At 42.8% G+C, this 21616-nt stretch overlaps 1 protein-coding gene across 1 annotated transcript in view; it reads left to right on the top strand.

Annotated features, from left to right (window-relative positions):
• IFT140 (intraflagellar transport 140) overlaps positions 1-21616 on the top strand; it is a 78688-nt gene that overhangs the window by 11631 nt on the left and 45441 nt on the right. The window contains exons 7-19 of the mRNA XM_042835396.1: positions 2733-2908; positions 4074-4165; positions 6025-6131; positions 6918-7066; positions 9387-9590; positions 9932-10004; positions 11683-11774; positions 12585-12712; positions 14495-14612; positions 15071-15198; positions 17621-17768; positions 18859-18990; positions 21400-21593. Coding sequence (XP_042691330.1) covers positions 2733-2908; positions 4074-4165; positions 6025-6131; positions 6918-7066; positions 9387-9590; positions 9932-10004; positions 11683-11774; positions 12585-12712; positions 14495-14612; positions 15071-15198; positions 17621-17768; positions 18859-18990; positions 21400-21593 — 1741 coding nt within the window. The remainder of the gene's footprint in view (positions 1-2732; positions 2909-4073; positions 4166-6024; positions 6132-6917; positions 7067-9386; positions 9591-9931; positions 10005-11682; positions 11775-12584; positions 12713-14494; positions 14613-15070; positions 15199-17620; positions 17769-18858; positions 18991-21399; positions 21594-21616) is intronic.

The following is a 21616-nucleotide window of genomic DNA, read 5'->3' as shown; positions in this document are numbered from 1 at the left end:
GAGTTCCTTTTTCAGTGTATTAGTAGTCCCAGTGAACATCCAATGCACCATTTTTTAATTTTTTTTTTAGATAATCCATCCTAAATAAGTGTCTGACTGGCTCACCAAGTGTAATGCTGTAACATGGTGGAAAGTACAGCAGTAATAGGGAGTGGCACAATCCTAAGCTACAGCAAATGAGAACAAGCCCAAACGCAGCAGTTGCAGACATGAAGGAAGAAAAACTGCTTACCTTTGTAAGGCCTCTGGTAAGCAGGGATCTCCAATGAGATACCTTTGCCTCCATTGCCAGCCCTTAAATGAGGGCTGGGAAGGGATGGGTCTTGGCTTCACCCCTTCTGGTCAGCCAAATGTATTGCATGCACCTGAGCTCCCCTGGATTGGCTCTGCTTTCCCACCAGGTACTGAATCACTGGTTCAGGAATGTGTTAGCATTTCTGCTACAATTACCAACTAACTTTCTTCCTCTTCATGATGCCTTTTGTCTCCTGCTTACCTCTTGGATCTAGAGCTAGAGTGTGAGGCAATCACTGTAATGAATACATAATCCTTTCCATTCAAGTGCTGACAACTCCAAAAACTATTGAAGTTATGCTGGCTCTACAGCTCAATTACAGCATGATTCAGTGTTTACGTTCATTATGGTAGTGGAATTAGACTCCATGATGAACACCAGCACGCTCACTGCCTTACAGTTGCGTCGTTGCCTAGCGGTACGCTGACCTTGCTCAGCAGCAGGCTCTGCCTTCATTGCATCTGGGAGGTGTAAGCTTCTTTCCTAAATATGAACCGTTCAGATTTAAAAGGGTTACAGGACACGTTTTGTTTTTTTTTTAATGCAAAGGTGGTGGATGAAAATCTCTGGCTCGCTGTGTGCCTGTTAGCAGCTGATTTGGTACACATCCCCATCTAGAGACAGACTCGGAGTCCTGCAAGTGGGTGAACTCAAAATTCTCTTTGTTTCCAGGCCTCCTGTTTAAACTTTAATTTTCTACCGTAGGGCACTGATGGTTTCTTTTCTGAGCTTTCTCATTGCACGGGTTGATGTCATTTGGACTCGGTTCTTATTCTAGAGGGTGGTCTGTCAGAATGAGTGAACATTTTCATAGCATTTAAATGTGAACTGCAGTTGTGATTTTTCATCACAAACTTGTTCTAATAAAAAAATTAAATTATTGCTTTAACGTTTTTAATGCTTTAAACATTGCGAATGCAATTGTAAAAGGTCTCAGAATTGACTTGACTAAAGCCAGGAGAGCAGCATCATTTAAAGCTAAACTGGAATGAACAGTGGAGCTCCTCAAAAGATGGTAAACCTCTGTTTTAAGTACAAGCCTAGATCCATTGCTGCACTCAAAATGCTGATCAATGTAGTTAAAAAATAATAATTCATACAATATGTGACACAAGATACTGATCTAAAGAAAGGATGCCTGATTGTTAGCAGTTCTGAAAGGTTGCTTTGTGATACTCTCACGACCACAAAAAATCTTCAGTGCAAAGCATTTGAGATGACTGGCACAGGCATTGGGGATAACATGGGTCTGTAAGGCATCCTGAGCTTCCTGCTGGTGGACTTTTGTTTGTAGCTGCAGGGATCTGTTCCCTTGTCTTGCACGTGTGCTGTGAAGAATGCTGTCTGTGAGCCAATTCCAGGTTCTGTAGATGATGGGCTGTTACAAAGGATGGCTGCAATAAGCCTTTCTCTGTGCGATAAGAAGGACTGCATTGGAGAACTGTTTGAACAAGAGAAACTTCAGTGTTTATTTTAGGTAGAAGATTTAGCAGTATGATCACAGGTGGGACAGGAGTTTGGAACTTTTTAAATGTAGGTAATGGAGATGATGTGTAGAGAGCCATAAATGGAAAGATTCTTTTAAAGCTACATCATGTTACCCTTTAGGTACAACATTTCAGCATAGATCCTCGGTGGTCAGACTTACGCCTTTGTTTTCTACTTCAGCTTCTTTTGGGCATGTTTCATTTCACAGGGCAAATTAAACTTGCAGCAAATTGAAATACCACATTTATATATTTGTTAGGAAATGGTATATCTATAACATTGGCATCTGTCAAGTTGCAGCAGGTGGTTTCAGTAATCCCATTTGCAAAGTGCTAGGTGCTATAGGGTTTTTCATTGCTTAGCTCTGCCTAGGACTTGGGCATTGCCACCATGTAACTGGGCAGTGCACGCTGCTTGAAGTGTTTCAGGTGAGACACAATCGTGTTTGCTTGTTCTGATTCACTGCTACCCTACCTGGTATTTTGTGGAACTCATGTAGAAAAGCTGCTCGCTGTGTACTGGGGTGTTTCTGAACAATGAGGAACTCCATGTGCTCAGGCTTCTTTAATCTAAACTTTGCTGTAAGTGTATTAATTCTTAGGTTCTTTCACAAATTATGACAACTGAAGATTTTAGAAGCCATCATTTGGCCTTTGCATCCCTGCACACATATGCAGAAAGTGTTTTTAACTGAACAGTATTTGTGATGCCACTTAAATGGTTTGCATCTGGATTTTCTAGGTGAGCGAAAGCGAATGATTTTGATTTCTTGCCACAGTCAGCTCTTGTCACTGTCCACATCCAGAGACAAACTGTGAGACAACAGTTGTGGTTGTTTTTCTTTTAGCACTCGAGGACTATTTTATTGAAGTAGCAAGGAGCAAATTCAATTTCTATGGCTACAGGAGTTGTTAACTAAGAGCTGTGTAAATGTCCATGTGTACTACAGGTTCTGTGCACTACATGAATGAGAAAGGAAAGACAAGCCACATATTGTCAGCTGACAACCTTGTACAGAAGCTTCTGTTCATGGAGAAAAAAGATGCATTGGTTGTAATAACGGAGAACCTGCTGTTGTCCTTGCATACAGTTACTCTCGAGGGAGATGCCAAGGAGCTCATGAAGGTGAGAGTCAGACAACAAAGGAGAGCTGCAATATTTAATCTCCTCTTAGGATTTTTTAAAATTATTGTTTCCTTCACTCAGAAATGAATCAGCTTTTTTTCTCTGTTGATATCTTGGAGACCAAATATACGAGCATTTAAAGGTAAAACAGGAGTGTGCTACTGAACTTGGAGAGATGGTTTTTGTCTTGCTCTTGTGTTTTGTCTTAGTTTCTTTCATTGTGATCCTGTTAGGTTTTTTTACTCCTTGTCTTACTGAATTAAAAGGTGATGCTCTTAAAATCGATGCGTAATTTTGGTGCAATCAAGTGTTTGTTAAAACATTTCATGGAGAAATAGTTACAGGTTATATGTCCTCGTTTTCATCACCATCAGTTGCTCGGTTGCCTATTTCAGATTAGCAGGAGCAGTACCTTCCTTGTTGTGATGCTCTTTTTCTGTAAGCCTGAAAGATGGCTTTGTTCTCACTTTGTGACAGTGTCCTCTGCAGCTGCAGAAGTCCCAGAAGACTTTAATCATAGAATTACTTCTGTGTCACTACACTGTTGTTTGTGTAGGGCTGAAAACCAAACTGACATCTTCCATCAGGTACAGCCACCTTGACCAACGTGCAGATAAAATGCTGTACTGTTGGGGCGTACTGCTTTGAAGTGAGGAAGGGCCTTCATATTTGTTTTCTGGTTTTCTTCAACTAAGATCAGAAAAGGGTGGGCACTTCTGTGTCACAGGAGTGTCAGCTTTTTATTAATTGGTGGATGCCCCATCCCTGCAGGCATTCGAGGCCAGGCTGGATGTGGCTCTGGGCAGCCTGGGCTGCTGGTTGGTGACCTGCACACAGCAGGGGGTTGGAACTGGATGAGCACTGTGGGCCTTTGCAACCATTCTATGATTCTGCAGTTAACACAATACTTACCAAATCCCAGGAGATCCAATACAAGAAGAAACACTGTTCCTTACCTGCTTGCCTGACTGCAAAACTTCTTTTTGTGAATTTATACATCTGATTTAATGGTTTAATGGTGGTCACTCCTTGGTCTCTATGAATCATCACACAGGTCAGGGTTTACATTTGAACTCTGGGGTCGTACTGTACAATTCAGATGCTTAGACATTCAGAGTGTTGATTCTACCTTCTGTCACTTTTCTGTTTTCACTTTTGTTAACAGGTGAAGTTGAGTGGGAAAACTGGTAATTCTGCAGACATCTTTTTAATAGACCATAGCCTTATTGTTACAGCAATGGGTGAGACAGTACTCAGGTAAGAATCCTGTTTTTAAGCTGTTCTTGCTGCACATGAGAAATCTGACCAAGCGATTTCTAGTCTCTTGAGTTCTTTGGGTTGTGTGGGTGTTTGGTTTTCTTTACCTTATTGACATGAGAAAGCCACTTTGCTGTTCTTTCCATCTTTATTGTCCGATTCTTATGATAATTATGGCAATAACAGCAGGAAAAAGTGCTTATTTTCTAGGACTTCTCTTTTACTGGAATATAACACAAGTATTATAGTGATTTCTTTCTATAATTCATTGAATACTATGTTACTTTGCCATGCTGGTATGTTATAATGTTATGTAGTTTTAAAACTACTTTTTCTGGAGTCTTTTTAAAGTACTACATTGTTTTTTTTTTCCCCTTCTGCCTTTAGAATCATAGAATCATAGAATCATAGAATCACCAAGGTTGGAAAAGACCTAAAAGATCACCCAATCCAACCGTTCACCTATTCCCAATAGCTCCCACTAAACCATGTCCCTCAACACAACATCCAGCCTTTCCTTGAACACCCCTAGGGTCGGTGACTCCACCACCTCCCTGGGCATCCGTTCCAGTGCCTGACCACCCTTTCTGAACAGTAATACTTCCTAATGTCCAGCCTGAATCTCCCCTGCTGTAGCTTGAAGCCATTCCCCCTGGTCCTATCACTAATGACATGAGAGAAGAGGCCGACCCCCAGCTCACTACAACCTCCCTTCAGGCAGCCATAGAGAGCAATGAGGTCTCCCCTGAGCTCCTCTTCTCCAGGCTGAACATTCCCAGCTCCTTCAGCCTCTCCTCATATGGCCTGTGTTCCAGACCCCTCACCAGCTTTGTTGCCCTCCTTTGAACACGTTCCAGGGCTTCAATGTCTTTCTTGCAGTGAGGGGCCCAAAACTGGACACAGTACTCGAGGTGCGGCCTCACCAGTGCTGAATACAGGGGAACAATCACCTCTCTGCTCCTGCTTGCAACGCTGTTTCTGATGCAAGCCAGGATGCCATTGGCCTTCTTGGCCACCTGGGCACACTGTCAGCTCATGTTCAGCCGAGCATCAATCGATACCCCCAGGTCCATTTCCTCTACGCAGTCCTCCAGCCACACCGCCCCAAGCCTGCAGCGTCGCCTGGGGTTGTTGTGGCTTTACTGTGACTTACTGTATTTATTTCCTCTGAATCTGAGGGGTGAGGAGAGGAAGAAGGGAATTCCATTAACATCTGTGGTTCACTTGTTTGAGTCTCTGCCTGCTACTGCCAGGAAGAATCTGTTAATGTTGTGACAAAGTGATAAAGACCAAGTATTGAGCAAGAAGGAATTTGATAATGTTTAGTTCTAGAGAATATATCAGCAGTCCGAAGGGCTACAGGTTGAAATAGGGAATACTGGAGCCACAAAAGAGGGGGGAGAATACTGCAGCTATGCCTCATTTTCTTGTTGTTTTCCTTAAAACTGGGTCTGCTTCTGACTCCTTTCACAAAATATCTTGCATCCTGAAAAGTCGAAGGCAAACAGGAGATTAAGAAGTTCTCATTCCAGAGGCAGCTGCTGGCAATTTACTTTAAAAATTAAGTATGTATGTGTTATCAGTGACAGGTTGTAAGGTGCTGGAACAGGCTGCTCAGAGAGGTGGTGGATGCCCCATCCCTGAAGGTGCTCAAGACCTGTCTGGATGGGCCTTGGGCAGCCTGACCTACTGGCTGTGTCAGGAGGGCTGGAACTAGATCACCTTTGAAATCTCTTCCAATGTAGTTCGTTCTGTGATTAAGGAAATAGCAGATTAGTGCCTTGTACAAGTCATCCTGACAGTTTAGCAAGATAGCTGGAAGGAGAAGCATTGTTAACTCTTGTTTTATGTACCTTTAGGTTCTGGGATTTGGACCGAGGTGAGAACTATGTGCTCTCCCCAGATGTGCAATTTGGCTTTGAGGCTGGGGAGTGCATGAACTGTGTTTCTTACTGCAGTGCTAAAGGTGAGGAATAATAGGGCAGCTGTGATCTCTGATTCCAAACCCTTTTCAAATTGTCAGCCTTCAGTGCTCTGTAGCCATTTCAGTGGATTCTTCTTACAGGGCGTTTCAGCAGTAGCATGTCTTGTAGAATTGGTTTGGTGTAGCCCTCCCAAAGGGGCAGTGAGATCATTCAGCACTCGGTGCATTTTTTCTCCCATTGAGAAGTTGTTTCTGAGCACACTGGCTGGATTCCCTTTGAGACTGAAGCAGTGAATGTGTTCCTGGAGCACACCTACCATGTTCCCATGTGCTATGGACAGTCAGCAAGCCTACATGAGAACTTCATGCAGAGCAGAACTTTGCAAATGCATAGTGTGGATGCTGGGCCTTGCAATGGGTTTCTCTACAGAGTCACTCCTATCTGTTGCCTTGTTTGCTAATGCAGGCAGAGATTGGGCCTAGCAGAGTGGTTTTAATGGCAACTTGTCTATCTGTACTACAAAAGTAGTTATTTAAAATGAAATCAGTGTCTGATGTATTTAAAAGATAACTTCATCCGGTAGCTTAGAAAACAGCCATTGATTCTCAAAAAGAACTTTTTCCATTTTTTTTTCCTGAAAGGTTCTCCAGTACAGGGTTAGAATGCTGATTTGCAGAGGGCAAAGAAACAAACTGTGCTAGAATAAGGCTTCCCAGTGCCTCAGAAGCAGAGCTAGGCTGCCTACTGCTTTGTGTCCTGTTTGTTTTTCTGAAGCTTGATAAGATAAAAATAAGATAAGAAGTATCTGAAATGTCTGTGAATGGCAGGTCTCCTAGCAGCTGGTACTAACAAAGGGAGAGTGGCAATGTGGAGGAACATGTCAGTATCCAGTCAGAGCACAGGGGCTTTGGAGGGCAAGGAGAAGTGGAAGCTCCATGCATCTACAGAACTTGAAGGAAATATCACTCAGATAAAGGTAAGGAAAGAAAGAGCATTCCTGCATTTTATTAAGGCTTCAGAAACATCAGCTGAGTATGCCATGTTTGTGAAATAGACAACTATGACTGCTAATCTGCAGATGCACACACTGCCAAAGGGACCAGTCAGCTTCCTGAAGGAGGAAAGCCCTTGAATAAAGCAACTTTCAAAATTGAAATGAGCTGCAGTTTTAACTGCTTGTAGCTGTTGTGTTACAGACAGGGATGAAATGCCCAGCAATATGCACCAAAATGCAAATACGTGGATTGCTCCTATTTGTTTCCATGGAAACCACAACAGAAACAAAGAGCACTGTAATACTTTTTGATAGAGTGAATTCTCAACCACAAAGCACTATTTTTCAGTGTAGTCACCACCATTAACTTTGCACTTTTGCCAGCGATGGACAAGAGCTGCATGCTGTGCTTCCAGAAATCTGCACCCGGGGAGGTGCCTCACTGTCACCACTGCCGAAATGCATCACCCACCACCTCGCCGTGCTCACATCCACTGTTTGGTCTCCTTAAATGTTCAACAAGTGTCAAATGTCAGCAGTTGTCATTTTTTCCCTCATGAAGTTCAATGGCACATTTGCTTCGTATGTACTTCCATGTCAGACATCATCTTGTCACACTCTGCTGCCATCCGTCACATGGCAACAAAATAGAATGGAATATGGGTGGAAAGGTTCAATCTCTACTGCCATCCCTACCTCTGACATCTTGGGCCAATACAATCAAATAGGAGGCATTGCCTTTGGAGCAGCCCTTGTAGATCTCTCTGCCCGGGAGAAGTGGGAGTCGCAGCATCCTTAAATGCAAACATCTCTCCTTCATATTTCTCACTGATCAACTCTTTGGATTCAACACCTTGAAATTATTTCCTGGAGAAGACAGTCTGGCAGAAATGTCACCTTTGATAGAAGTGTAGAATATCCCGAGTTGGAGGGGACTGCAGGGATCCTCGATCCGACCACTGGCACAGCAGCACCCAGACCTCAGCTCTGCGTCTGAGGGCAGTGTGGAGCTGTGCCCACTGCTCTGGAGAGCCTGTTCCATGCCCTCTGTTGGCACCCACCCTCTGCTGAAAAACCTCTTCCTAATATCTGAAGTTTATTTAAATGTATTAACAGAGCAAGCAAAAAAAATCTAATTTAAATTATTTTCTAGATAGGGCTTTTTTTTTATTTTTTTGTCACTGTCTCAGTGTGAAGTTTGCTTTCACTGGCAGCTAAATAACAAATATATATTTCCATCTGAATATTTTCCATGTGAAAAGAGGTGCTCCCCAGAAGGACACGCTGTACTTTTACGTATAAAATGATGTTTTGTCTGCTTTTGTCAGAAAATGTTGGTTAGTTTTACAACAAATGAACAAAACAGCAACCAACCACAAAACACAAAAACCAACTACTGACACAGGAGCCTCCTCCCCTGACCCCCAGCCTTTGTGTGCCCTGCCCAGCCACGAAGGCAGCTTCTTTTTCAAACCTGTGATGATAACTTGCTCATCAGGGAGTGTTATCAATAGAGTTGGAGTTCAGACAGAGCACCACTGTCCTGCACTGTGTATGTGGTTATAGGTTCCAGACTGTAAACATTCGGACCATCTCTCACTAACATCTTAAGGAAGAGCTCTTGGATGGTCAGCTGGTTGCCCCAGTGCTTTCTGAAAGGAATTGTCCTGTGGTAGGAATAAACATGATCAGTGTCAGATGCTTTTGCTTAGCTGTGAATATGGAAAGATAATTGAAAAAAGGTGCATTATTTCCTCCTTCATAAAGAAATAATTAATCAGCTGCGTGTTAAAGTCTGTCCTTGCAGGCCATCTCAGAAGCACATCTTATTGTTCTGTGAATTTTTGAAGTGTAACTTCAATTTTGGGGTTGCTCTGCTCTGTACGAGTGCTCTTTTTCAATCCTAAAATAGGATGGGAAAGATGCATCTTCATAACACTCGCTTAAAAAGTTAGCTGGAATACTTCCTCCTTTTCCTTGAAGAATCCCTGTGTTTTTTGGGTCACTTAGTGGTGAGGTAGCACTGTTGAGGAATGTGAACTGCTCTCACTGAGAGGTCTATGAAAACTGCAGGAAAGAAAGAGGTAATCAAATAAGATACTGCATGTGCAACAAATCAAAGTGTTATTAACCCCTTCAAGTGTGATTCTCTCAAATATAAGGTGGTATAACAATTTCTTAAGAAGAAAAATGATTTTAATACAAAAACCAGTTCCTTTACTGCTGTTGGGATGCTGTTGTGACTGTTGAGGTCTCAGATGCAATTACTCACTGTGCTTTCTTTTCTTGCTCCTGCACGCAGTGGGGCTCCCGAAAAAACCTCCTGGCAGTGAACAGCATCAGCTCTGTGGTCATCCTCAGTGAGCAGGCCATGTCGTGTCACTATAATCAGCAAGTGGCTGCTGTGCAGGTGTCTCCCAGCCTGTTTAATGTGACCTTCTTCAGCACGGGAGCCACACACAATCTTCATGTTGATATGACTGTGAACGGAGTCTTCGCTACCAAGGTCACGTTGATCTTTCTGGATATTTGCTCAACTGTTTGCCTAGCTAGGAGTTTAGAGACCAGACTTTCCAAGTCCTTAATGTAATTCTTTGTTATTCCATTTGTATAACAGAAGTACTCTCGTGGCTCATAGTCATCATATTGTGCTGGTTTTCATGTGGTGCACTGACTTGGGAGTTCTCCGGATACTGACTTCAGTTTTTTTCAGTTGCAAATCCTTCCAACCTAATATACAGGGCAACCAGTAAAAGGTGGCAATTGTGTGGAAAATCTCAGTGTTTCTGCATAAATTACTGCATGAGTCAAGATGACACTGAATGCATTTTTAAAAATTTTTTTTAGGATGCTGTAGTGCTCTGGAATGGGAAGCAAGTTACTGTCTTTGAGTGCTCAGAAGATACCTTAAGAAATGCAGGTAGGATTTGGAAAACAGCAATGAGCTAATTGTTCAGAGTTGAAGTGTTTGTGTTCCTGAATCATTGAACCATAGAATCATAGAATCACTCGGGTTGGAAAAGACCTTAAAGATCATTGAGTCCAACCACAAGCCAACCACACACCCTAACTCTCACAACCCACCCCTCAATCATGTCCTAAATCATGAGCACCACATCCAAACGGATTTTAAACTCATCCAGGGATGGTGACTCAACCACCTCCCTGGCAGCTCGTTCCAGTGCTAACCACCCTTTCTGTAAAGTTGTTTCTGACATCCAACCTAAACCTCCCCAGTGCAACTTGAGGCCATTTCCCCTCATCCTGTCACCAGTGAGAAGAGACCAACCCCGCTCTGCTGTTGTCACCTTTCAGGTATTGGAAGAGAGCAGCAAGGTCCCCCCTCAGCCTCCTCTTCCCCAGACCAAACAGCCCCAGTTCCTTCAGTCTCTCCTCATAGGGCAATTCTCCAAGCCCTTCCCAGCCTCGTTGCCCTTCTTTGGACCAAAATGAATGCGAAGTTACATTCTCTTCATTCATATCAACTGTCATGTTATAATAACATTTTTCACTTTGCACTTACAAATGTAGAACATTCTGTAGAACAGAAAGGTTATATTATAAAACTATGGGTCAGTAATTACACAAGTTATCAGCAGAACCAGAACTCAAATACCAGCTCCTAGATCTCTGCTTTATTCACTAAATGTGGTGGGATATACCATGCTAATTGACCTCAGAATATGCTGGTATTCCTGTATGATTTACAAATAAGGTCTTTGATTAAAATGCCTTGGCCTGCTCATGCCTCCAAGTTCTTCTCCTCAGAGCTGCTTTCAACCCATTCTCTGCCCAGTCTGTTTTTGTGCTTGGGATTGCCCTGACCCAGATGCAGGATCTTGCACTTGGCCTTGTTGAACTCCGTGATGTTTGCACATGCCCACCTCTAACGCTTGCCCAGGTCCCTCTGGATGCATCCCTTCCCTGCTGTGTGTGAGTGCACCACACAGCCTGGTGTCATCTGCAAGTCATGTTTGCACAGCACTTGCACAGGAATGGGGAAGGAGTGGGTTCTAGTGCCAGCTGTCAGGAAAAGCTGTTTCAGACATTGCTGAATGTACAGCTGGCTAAGGTAGATTAGTTTGTTCTGTGATGAATTCTTCCTGCATATTCATTCATTGAGAAACAGGATATGCAAAATTTCATTAATCCTCCCCAAAGTCTCGAGGGACAGTTCAGGCTTTGTATTTTAATAACCAAGTTCCCAGCAGTGAAACTATTTTAAAACCACTCTTTTCTGACAGATGTTCCTCTATTCAGTGAAGGAACGTGTGAATTCCCTTGATGGAACTTCATACTGCACTACTTGTTTTCTCTGTCATCACCCATTTCAGCACCTTCCCCATCCTCTCCCGCTTGTTTTTATGTGCAGAATGTACAAAAGCCTGTCCACAGGAGTCCCAGCTTTCACTGTAGTGACAGACTGGAGGAAGACCAGAATACCAAGGAGTTTGGGAACCAGTAGGAGTCATGGGTTGTAAAATGCAGTTGGTGCAAGATGGGAGCAGTCATTTCAAGTCTTTTTAAAACACCAAAACACACACAGAAGTCCCAGCCATCTGCTTTTTGTGATGATGGTTTTATTGTGATCGTTCCAGGCTCTTTTCTTTGTGACTCTCCAGTTCTGTCAGTGCACGGAGAAAATCTGTACACAGTTGAGCCGTATCGGGTCCAAGTTCGTACCTGGCAGGTAAGAGCTGATGAAAACTCAGAGCAAGGAATTCATCTCACTGTTTTTCAGAGACTGAATTTGCAGTTTAGAAGATAAAAGGAAGTTGTGCAAACCTGCTGACTGTACTCTTGTCACAGGAAAAACCTGTTGAGCTCTTTTACAATTTGAGTTCTTTAGTGTGTCGCATTTAACAGCTACTGCACTTCAGCTAACAGTAACAAGTATTTATAATAGAAAACAGAATTCTTTAAGGACCAGACTGCTTATGAGGATCTAAATTGTTAGCATACAAATACATATTACTAATAGAAAACAGTGCATTTTGAGAGGATGAAAATATCCCCTGCATATTGTGTGTTCACTATGGAGTGTCACTTAAAGCTTGTAGCTTATCCTTGTCAACCATAACCAAAGGGAGAGATAAAATCTTTATAGTTCTGATGTATGATTTTATGTAATATTCAAGAAAAGGTAGGTTTTGTCAGATTAAGGAATTATTCCATTCTTATGTATGCATTATTTGTTTTTCCAACTTCATATTAATGAACGTTGAGGGACTGTATTCATGCATCCTTCTTTAATGAAAAAAGGTGTGTTATCAAAGGGCCAACACAAGAAAAATTTGAACTCTTTTGGAGACCACACATCTCGTTTTCAACCTGAAGCAGACTGTGAGACCTTTTGAAGTCTGTGTAAAGAGCAGTTTCTTTCATTTTGCTGATGGTGATTTGTCTAATACAGAGATTCATTGGCTGGCTTAGAGACAAAATAAAATCCCTCCTAGTTAAACCCAAATGTCCAAACCTAGTGTTATTCTTTTCTTCTCAGGGAACAGTTAAACAGCTTCTGGTGTTTTCTGAAGCAGAGGGGAATCCGTGCCTCTTGGATGTCTGTGGAAACTTCCTGGCTGTGGGAACTGATTTGGCTCACTTTAAAATCTTTGATCTCTCTCGCAGGTATTAACAAGCCTTAAAAACAGTCTGCTCATTTTGTGTGTGAGGGGTGGGAAATCTTTAGCTGTCTTAGATCCTTTGAAAAGCAGTAACCTCTTTGAACCTCAAGACAATACGTGCAATCTGTATGAACTGATGGCATTTCTGAAGCAAGGGAAGAGCAGAATCATAGAATGATTGTGTAAGTCATAGAACAAAGCATGTAGGAGCTTAAAGAGGATGGAGAACTGATGGAAGACATGCAGCCTGGAGAAGAGAAGGCTGTGAGGTGACCTGAGAGCGGCCCATCAGTATCTGCAGGGCAGCTACAGGAAAGAAGGGGACAGACACTTCAGCAGGGTCTGTGGTGAGAGAACAAGGGGAAATGGTTTCAAGCTCAAAGAGGGGAGATTTAGGTTGGATAAAAGAAGAAGTGTTTCACAGTGAGGGTGGTGAGGCACGGGAACAGGCTGCTGGAGGCGTTCAAGGCCGGGCTGGATCAGGCCCTGGGCAACCTGGTTCAGCTGTGTGTCCCTGTGCATTGCAGGGAGTTGGACTGGATGGCCCTCAGAGGCCCCTTCCAGCTCTAAGGTTTCTATGGTTCTATGATCGTTTCTGCTGACAGTCTCGGAAAAGCTGACAAAAAGACTCCTCATAGACCAACAAACTTGAATCCAGTGAATCCATGAAGAAAGTGAATTGTGGATGCTGTTCTTTCTCCTGATTAGGTTAAGTGAGAGGTTTATTTAATTTTGTTCAACTTATGCTGTGTTCCCATTCTGACAAACTGCTGTGGCACGTGAAAGATGTGCCTGACACAATGTTCAATTCGAAAAATGATTTCTAATGATGAAGTTTTTCCAAATTACCTGTAAGAGCAAAATAATCTTTGTTCTCAGGTACTGTGACCAGAGAACTGCTAGACTGAAGTTGCCTACATACGACATAGGACACAATTTGAAGGAGTTAGTTTTGGGCAGGCATTAGACTGGTTATGGTTGTTGATAGTGAAAGCTACTAGCTGAACTCATCTGTAGCCTGTTAAATTGTCGTGGCTAATAATGATAAAAGCCCTGACACCCCTTCTCAAATGATGACAGCATAGCAAGCCTTAATTTTAAAGCTAAAACTGATGACTTAAAATAAATGAGAAGTCCAAACGTAACCCAAGAATGTCATTTTTACAGCATCAAAGATCTATTGTATGGAATCATATTATGGGTCTGAGTTACTGTCACTTCTTTCTGTTACATTCTTTAGATTGATGAGGTTTGTCTTCTTTGCTGAATAATTTCTGGGTTTGTATTTGTAGAAGTGATGAGATTCTTCAGAGATGGGACAGTCTTTTGGGACTTGTGCACAGTTGGAAAGCAACTGGTACGACATAAATGAACCACCACTCCCAGTGATTTTTCTTTTCTTTTGTTCCAGAGTGTTTTTTTTTCCATACGCTGAACTTCATTGAAAGGCTATATTCAACATTACAGTACCATTCAACTTGCAGAGCAAAATGCAGGCCTCTGTATTTAAAACTCTGGTAGGATTGCTCTTTTTGGATTCCTGGAGAAGCATGGGAGCTTGTTCTTGCTAGCTCTTTGAGGAATGAGCCTTTCCTTCCTTAACTTCCAGAGGAAAGGCAGGTCACAGCAGGAGAAGCAAGAGTCTGGGGCCATGGTCCTGGGGGGTAGAAATAACTTGTTGGTGTTGTTGATAAGGTTTTTTATTTTTTAACTTGAAAAATGTTTTGGCCAACAGCTGTTGTCACATGCTTGCCACTGTATGACTTGAGTCTGTTCCATTTCACAGAGAGGCAAAAGTGCACTGCAATAGCAAGAATTTCTCTGAGCTGTTTCCTGGCCTTGGAAACATTGCATCTGTCAAGTGCAACGCTAGCGGCAGTAAAGTCAGCATCCTTGTTAGCAAGGTGAGGCAAAACTTCATTTAGCACCCTGTGGCCTCAACACCAGTTAACAGACTGGTGTACAGGTCAAGATGACTCCTAAAGATGCAAGATTAACTTCACAGAAATAAACCTTCAACTTCTGTGCACTGCACTGGGACTGCAAAGCGCACAGCAAGCACGTAGCTGAATGCTTAACTCAAGCTGTGTTAAGGTTTTGTACTTCTGAGAAGAGCACAGCAATGAAAGCAGTAGTTCAGTACAAAAGCTGTTCTGTAGCATTTCAAAGAAATCCAAAGCAAACTTGCTAGAATAGAAGAACACCAGGTAATTTTCTGATACTCCTTGCAGAGAATGTTCTTGTGTGATTACAAGTACACGAAACCATAGGAATATGGATCAGATGAGATAAACATACTATCCAAACTGTCAGCCTTTTTCTTTAACTGTGTGCTTCAGCAATATTTTTTGCCTTCTTGTAGGCAAATGGGAGTACTGATTCCAAGGTCTGTTTCTATGATGTTGAAATGGACAAAGTTACACTCTTCGATTTCAAAGCTGAACAAGGAATTGGTAGAGACAAGCTTTCTTCTGGGCATGGTACTGGCAGGTAAGTAACAATTCTGAGCATTATTACTTGAGACTTTAAGGTAATCTGCCCTGTGAAGATGAGCAACGTCTTGATACTGGCATTACTCTGTGTAGGAGTTTAGGCCATTTAAATTGTTTTCTCAAGAATCACAGATTTGTAGGGGTGGGAAGGGACCTCTGAAGATTATCAAATCCAACTCCCCTACTAAAGCAGGGTTCTTATGGTAGGTCACGCAGGAAAGTATCCAGGTAGGTCTTGAATATCTCCAGTGGAGGAGACTCCACAGCCTTTCTTTGCCATTCGTTCCAGGGCTCAGTTGCTCTCATTGTAAAAAAGGGTGTTTGTATGGAACGTGTGTTCCAGTTTTTATCCATTGCCACTTCTTCCATTGCTGCACACCACTGAAAAGGGTCTTGCCCATTGACTTGACTTCTGCACTTTAAATGTTTAGAAAGTAATGAGACCACCCTAAGACTTCTCCAGACTGAAGAGTCCCAGGTATCTCAGCCTTTCTTTGTGCAGAAGATGCTCCAGGACCCTGATCATCTTTGTCACCCTCCACTGGATTCTCTAGGAGATCCCTGTCTTTTCTGGACTGAGGAATGTGGAACTGGACGCAGTATTCCAGATGTGGCCTCATCCAGTCTCAGTGGTGTGCAGCCACTCCTCCCAGCTTTGTATCATCAGCAAATGTTCTGAGGGTAGATTCTATCCCTTCATCCAAGCTGTTTATGAAGATATTGAACAGGACTGGACACAGCACCAACCCCTGGGAGCACCACTAGTTACAGGCCTCCATCTATACTCTGTGCCACTGATCACAGCCCTCTGAGCTTTGCCAGTCCACCTATTTATCCACCCATCACTCCACTCATCTATCCCACATTTCCTATCCCACACTTCAATATAAGGGTGTTGTGGAGACTGTCACACACTTTGCTGAAGTCAAGGTATGCAAAATCCACCGCTCTCCCTTCTTCTACCCAGCCAGTGGGTACCAGATAGGTCAAGCATGATTTCCCCTTGGTGAAATCATGTCGTCTACTCCTGATAACCATCTTTTTTCCTAACTGCTTGGAGATGTCATCCAGAACAAGTTGCATCATCAGGGAAGAAGGTGAGGCTGACTGGTCTGTAATTTCCCAGATCCTCCTCCTTGCCCTTTTTGAAGACTGGAGTGACATTAGATATTCTCCAGTTTTCAGGCACCCCTCTCATTCTCTAAGAAAGACCTATCGAAAGATGATAGAGACCAGTTTGGCACTCACAAGTTTACTTTGACTAAACTGGTGCATTAGCAGCCAATCAACCTGCATCCCTGGCTCTCCCGATCCATTAACTAAGAGTACCAAAAAAAGCTATGTAAAGCAAGCTTAAAATCATGAGGAGAGGTGATGATTCTTCAGACAACATGCAGCTGAGTGAAAGGTGTTCCTTGTCAAAGGAAGCCCACAAAGGATCAGTTTGGGAAGCATCCCAGGGACGGACCTCATGCTGGAGCAGGGTAAGAGAGCAAGGAGGAAAGAGCAGCAGAAACGAAACAAAGCATTATGGACTGACTGCAAACCTTAGGGGAAGGAGGTAGAAGAGGGTGGATGAAGAAGGGAGGTATTTTTAGTTTGATTTTGCTTCCCTGCTCTAAGCTGCTATTAGTAGGCAAAAAGCTGCGTTAATCTCCTTTCTGCTGAGCCTTTTACCAATAGTGGTAATAGGTGAGTGATCTCCCTGTTTTTTTTTGTCAATACATGAGCTTTTTCTGCATTTTCCCCCCCTAACCTTTAGAGAAGGAAGAAACAGAGAGTGGTACGGTGGAGCTGAGCTGCCTATCAGTGTGCAAACACCACAGCACGTTGGAAATCCTTGTAGCAATGAGAGCAAATGCAGTCAACTGGGCTTTCTAATACAGTGGAACATTAGGGTAGAAATTTCTATTTGTTTTTACAGTGGTTTTTCTTAATGAAGTTTTCTTAAGAAGTAACAGCCTTAGAATAGAAGGTGATTTAGTCCTTTTCAACAACTAGGAGTTATGGGCAAACCAAATTATGGTGTGGTTTTCAGTGCTGCAAAGTAGAATGAACAACCCATTGCAAATCCTGTCAGTTAGGCAAATGTGAGTAATGAAAGTTGTTTTCAAGTGCAGTGTCTTGTGCAGCCCATAAGAGGCCACTACAAGCTGGTATTACAGCTTCACTGACTCGTGAGTAGCAGAGTCTGTGTGAGTGATTCATTTATCAGTGCTTCATTTTAGAGCATCCTGAAATCAAAACTAGTAAACTCATCAGAGAATGATCTACGTTGGATGAACCTGCTTTGGCAGGAGGGCTGGACTCGATGATCTCTGGAGATCCCTTCCAACCCCTACAATTCTGTGATTCTGTGATCTTGGAGGGCTTTTCCAACCTCAGTGACTCTATGATTCTGTGTGTCTCGTTTTTGATAGGTCTGTTGTGGAGTATCCAGAGCTGCACAATCACATCCCTGTTTGCCATTTCTGGGACTGCAGTGAACCGAGACTTTTTGTATGTGAAACAGCTCCTGAAACAGGTGCACGGCGCCCAGGTCAGAAGAACAGTCAGACTGAGAGCACGGTATGGTTGGTTTTGTTTCTCCTTGCTCTACGTGATGTTTTCCCTACCAAGCAGTAAATCATTGGTGTTTTTTTAACCTGCAGAAGTAGTTGTGTGCATCATCTTGTAGAAAAATTGAAAGTTTTTATAGATCAGAAACAGTGTAAGCAAAGAGCTTTCATCAGTTCAGCAACCATTCCCTGCTTAACCTGCTGACATGCTTGCAGTAGCCCTTAAAAATTTGTCTGTAGAAGTGTCTTCCTAAATATTCCTTTAATTTAAAAAGTCCATGTTCAATTAGTGTTCTGATTTGTGCATAGTTTTAGTCAATTCTTTTCCATTTAGAGATGGAAAGCTTTGTTTCTTCTGATGGCTGAACTGTCTGTAAAAAAGATTCTGGGAAGGTCAACATAGAAAGTGATATTATGAAGAGTGGAATAGGGATGGCTCAAAATAGCTTGCTAGGGTCTTCCAGCAAAAAAAAAGAACACTTAACCTAATATTCCTTGTGTAAAGAAGCAAAAATGTTTCCATGTAAAGTTGAAAAAGAAAAGGATGTGAAAGGAGTGTAACTGGATGTTTGGCCCCTATTCCACGGAAGTTTTTGCTGTGGTTACTGTTGAAGAAACGAGAAGTCTGATAAACTTCAGTTGGAAATAAATGCTTGTATTTTGACTTGAATAAGTCAGCCATTACACAGACAGTGTTTAAATGGTTGGTGCATTCCCTGGGAACCCAAAGCAGTGAACTGCTGAAATTGGACCAGAAATAATGCTGTGTTTAAAAAATGCTGGAAACGAGGGGATCTGACAGACCTGTGGAACATCAGCCTGTAGCCTGGGGCTTCTCTTTTCGTGACTGATGCAGTTAGCTCCTGAGATGCAGAGGTCGAGGGCCCTTTGCAGTAGGAACAGTCTGAAACGCAGAGTGAATCTTTGGCAGCTCGCTGCAGGGAGGAAGTGCGTGGCTCGGCTCTTTCCAGCAGGTGTGGGAGAATGGATGTCATTATTTTGGAGAGAAGGTTTTGCCAACTGAATATGGAAAATAAAAACAAAACGAGAGGAGGATGTTGCATCATAAAAACAAAACAATTCTCGACTTTCTTTTCCAGGTGGATGTTTGGGTCGTGTCATTCTTCAGTACTGAAGAACACGGCCTCTTGCTTCAGGACAGCTTCCCACTGCCTTCATCGTATGAGGTTCTTCTGGGCATTGATGTACCACATTTTTACTTTGCAAAAAAGGTGAGGGCATCTTTCACAATTCCTTTGCCTCCCATAGGTTCCAAATTTTCATTCTGTAGGGCTCAAACGTAACCAAAAGCCTGCAATAAGTAGGGCAAATCCAGTGGCAGCTGTAGCAGTGACATGAAGTTAATATTCTTCCTGGGTGTTGTAGACTGGATGAGATGTACAGACACTGTAGTCACCAGGCATTGCAACTAAGGAGGTGCTCAAAAGCAGCAAAACCTCACTGTTATGTAGGCACCATTCTTTTGCATTTGAGGTGTGTGTCAGGCTTGCACATCCCATAACAGCAGACAGTTCCTGCTAGCTTCAGCAGCAGCAGCCCGCTTCCTGTTGGCGTGGAGCTTACTTCCCACAGCACAGCAAAGAGTGAGAATGCTCATTCTGCACTGACACTGCATCCTTGCTGCAAACACTAGAATTGCATGCTGTAACATCTTGGAAACTCGACCATGAAGACAAAATTGTCTGTACCTTAATGCCATGTGTGGAGAAAGTTAAGCCTGTTCTCTACAGATTGGTTTTCTGGTTAAGCTCTGACATGAGTATCTTAGTTAAGATCTGTGATTATAATGAAATCTCCTGCAGCCTTCTTATAGAGGAACCTATTTTGTTTCTTCTGCCAAGGCATTTTAGGAACTTAACGTGACTTCTAATCCCATGATTTTCTTCTGAATAACAGACCAGTGCGATTATGTGAACCGAACTTCATATACTGGGTTAATTTAAACAAGGAGACTTTTATCTAGATATTTTTTTCACTTTAAATATATTTAGCTGTTGGAGCTGCTCTCTTACTTTCCCATCAGTTTGAAACATCCAAGATTTGCTGCATTTTCCACTCTGTTAACATAACACTTCCCTGATCATGACTTGTGCTATTTTACTTTGATACTGCTTCTCTTGTTTTTCTCTCTGCCCATCTGTGTGGATTATTGCTGCCATTAGTTAATTTTTTGGAGGGACTTTGTCTATAAATCTGTAAGTATCTGTTAACTGTAATATCCAGCTCTGCTTCATTGTCTGTTTTTCTCTTGTTTGCATTTCCTTCCTTCAGTAGGGTTACATGCAGCTTTGTGACGAAATTGGTATGTAGTAGTTCATTTTGGAACCGTGTTTTACTACATGGGTAGTGTGCTTTAAATACAACAAATGCAGTTGATGCAACAGCTGATGGTGATAGTCTGACAACGGTAGGACAAGGGGAGCAGTTTTAAACTGAGAGAGAGGCTTTAGGTTAGATATTAGGAGGAAATCCTTCACTCAAAGGGCGGTGAGGAAATCCTTCACTCAAAGTGCTGCCCAGAGCTGCGGGTGCCCATCCCTGGAGGCGCCAATGGCCACAGATGGACCCTGGGGAGCTGAGCTGGGGGGCTCAGACCAGGGCAGGGCGGGGGGTGGCAGGGCCCACCGCAGCCACGTGTGCTTTTGTGAAGAAGTCTGGCCTGACTGAGTTTCACTCCATCGTTTCTTGTTATTGTAGTGTCTTTCCTGGTTCCAGAAATTCCCCAAACTGTAGTCAAACCAAAATGTGCTTTCGGTTTATCTTTTAGCAGCTGTTAGAATCTGCTGCCTCTTCTGGGTGGCATCCTAAAAACCCCTGAGCTGTCTATCCTGAATTGTTAGTGCACCTAATAATTTTTAAAATAGTGCATTTAAAATAGTACATTGCAATGGCTTCTGCAACTCTTAATGCTTTCCTCTGCTATAAGGCTGCTATGGGGTATACGTGAAATTCAGTGTCATGACTGGGATGATTTTCTGCTATTGGGTTGTGAAAATGGCTGCCTTACACTCTAGACAGATAATATCATATTGGTGATTGACTTGATTCTCATTGTCTTACAAAGCCCCTCTGGGGTGGTTTTCAGTGACCAGTGAGGTTATTACTGAAGGTTTAGAGGCTCGAGAACTACGTATTGTATGGAGAACATCTTGAATCTGAGATTTAATATTTATAACCTTCACATGAAGGCAAGAATAAATGAACTTGGTCTCTATTGTTAACTTCCAGAATAGCAGATTGATTTTTCAGAAGGAACAAACCCCGGAGAAGTTTGTCTGAAACTTTCAGAAATCTGCAGACTTGAACTAACAGCTAAGACTACGATAGCAGCTGTGAGAACCATGGCTGCCTCTTCTGGGTGGCATCCTGGAAGCCCCTCAGCTGCCTATCCTGAATTGTTGGTTGTTCATTCTGACTCACGGCACGCTAAGCTCGTCTGTGACATTTCATGCCCTGGGGTATTTTCTAGGAAGATCAGAAATATTGTGGCTGTTGTCACGACTGGTCGTGGTTTTGTAGGAATAGAGATCTTGGCACTGCAGTGGAAATTTAACATTTGGACACTGAAAGGAGTAAACTTCATCCTCCTTGATACCTAAATGACAATGTGCTCATTTTAGCCAGGGGAAACCGGGAAAGGACAAGCGGAGTCAGGCTCAAAGGTCTTGCAGATGGCTTCCAGACGACCCATGAGAGATTTCGTTGGATTAGGAGACTGTGATAAGGCTACCCGGGATGCCATGCTGAACTTCAGCTTCTATCTGACGGCTGGGGACATGGACGAGGCGTTCAAGTCCATCAAGCTGATAAAAAGGTACAGCGTGTATCTGTGTGCAT

The sequence above is a fragment of the Centrocercus urophasianus genome, unplaced genomic scaffold (genome assembly GCF_019232065.1).
Source record: "Centrocercus urophasianus isolate 14NV4802_14NV808 unplaced genomic scaffold, USGS_Curo_1.0 seq_51, whole genome shotgun sequence".
NCBI lineage: Eukaryota > Metazoa > Chordata > Aves > Galliformes > Phasianidae > Centrocercus > Centrocercus urophasianus.
This window is presented reverse-complemented; position numbering and strand designations above follow the sequence as displayed.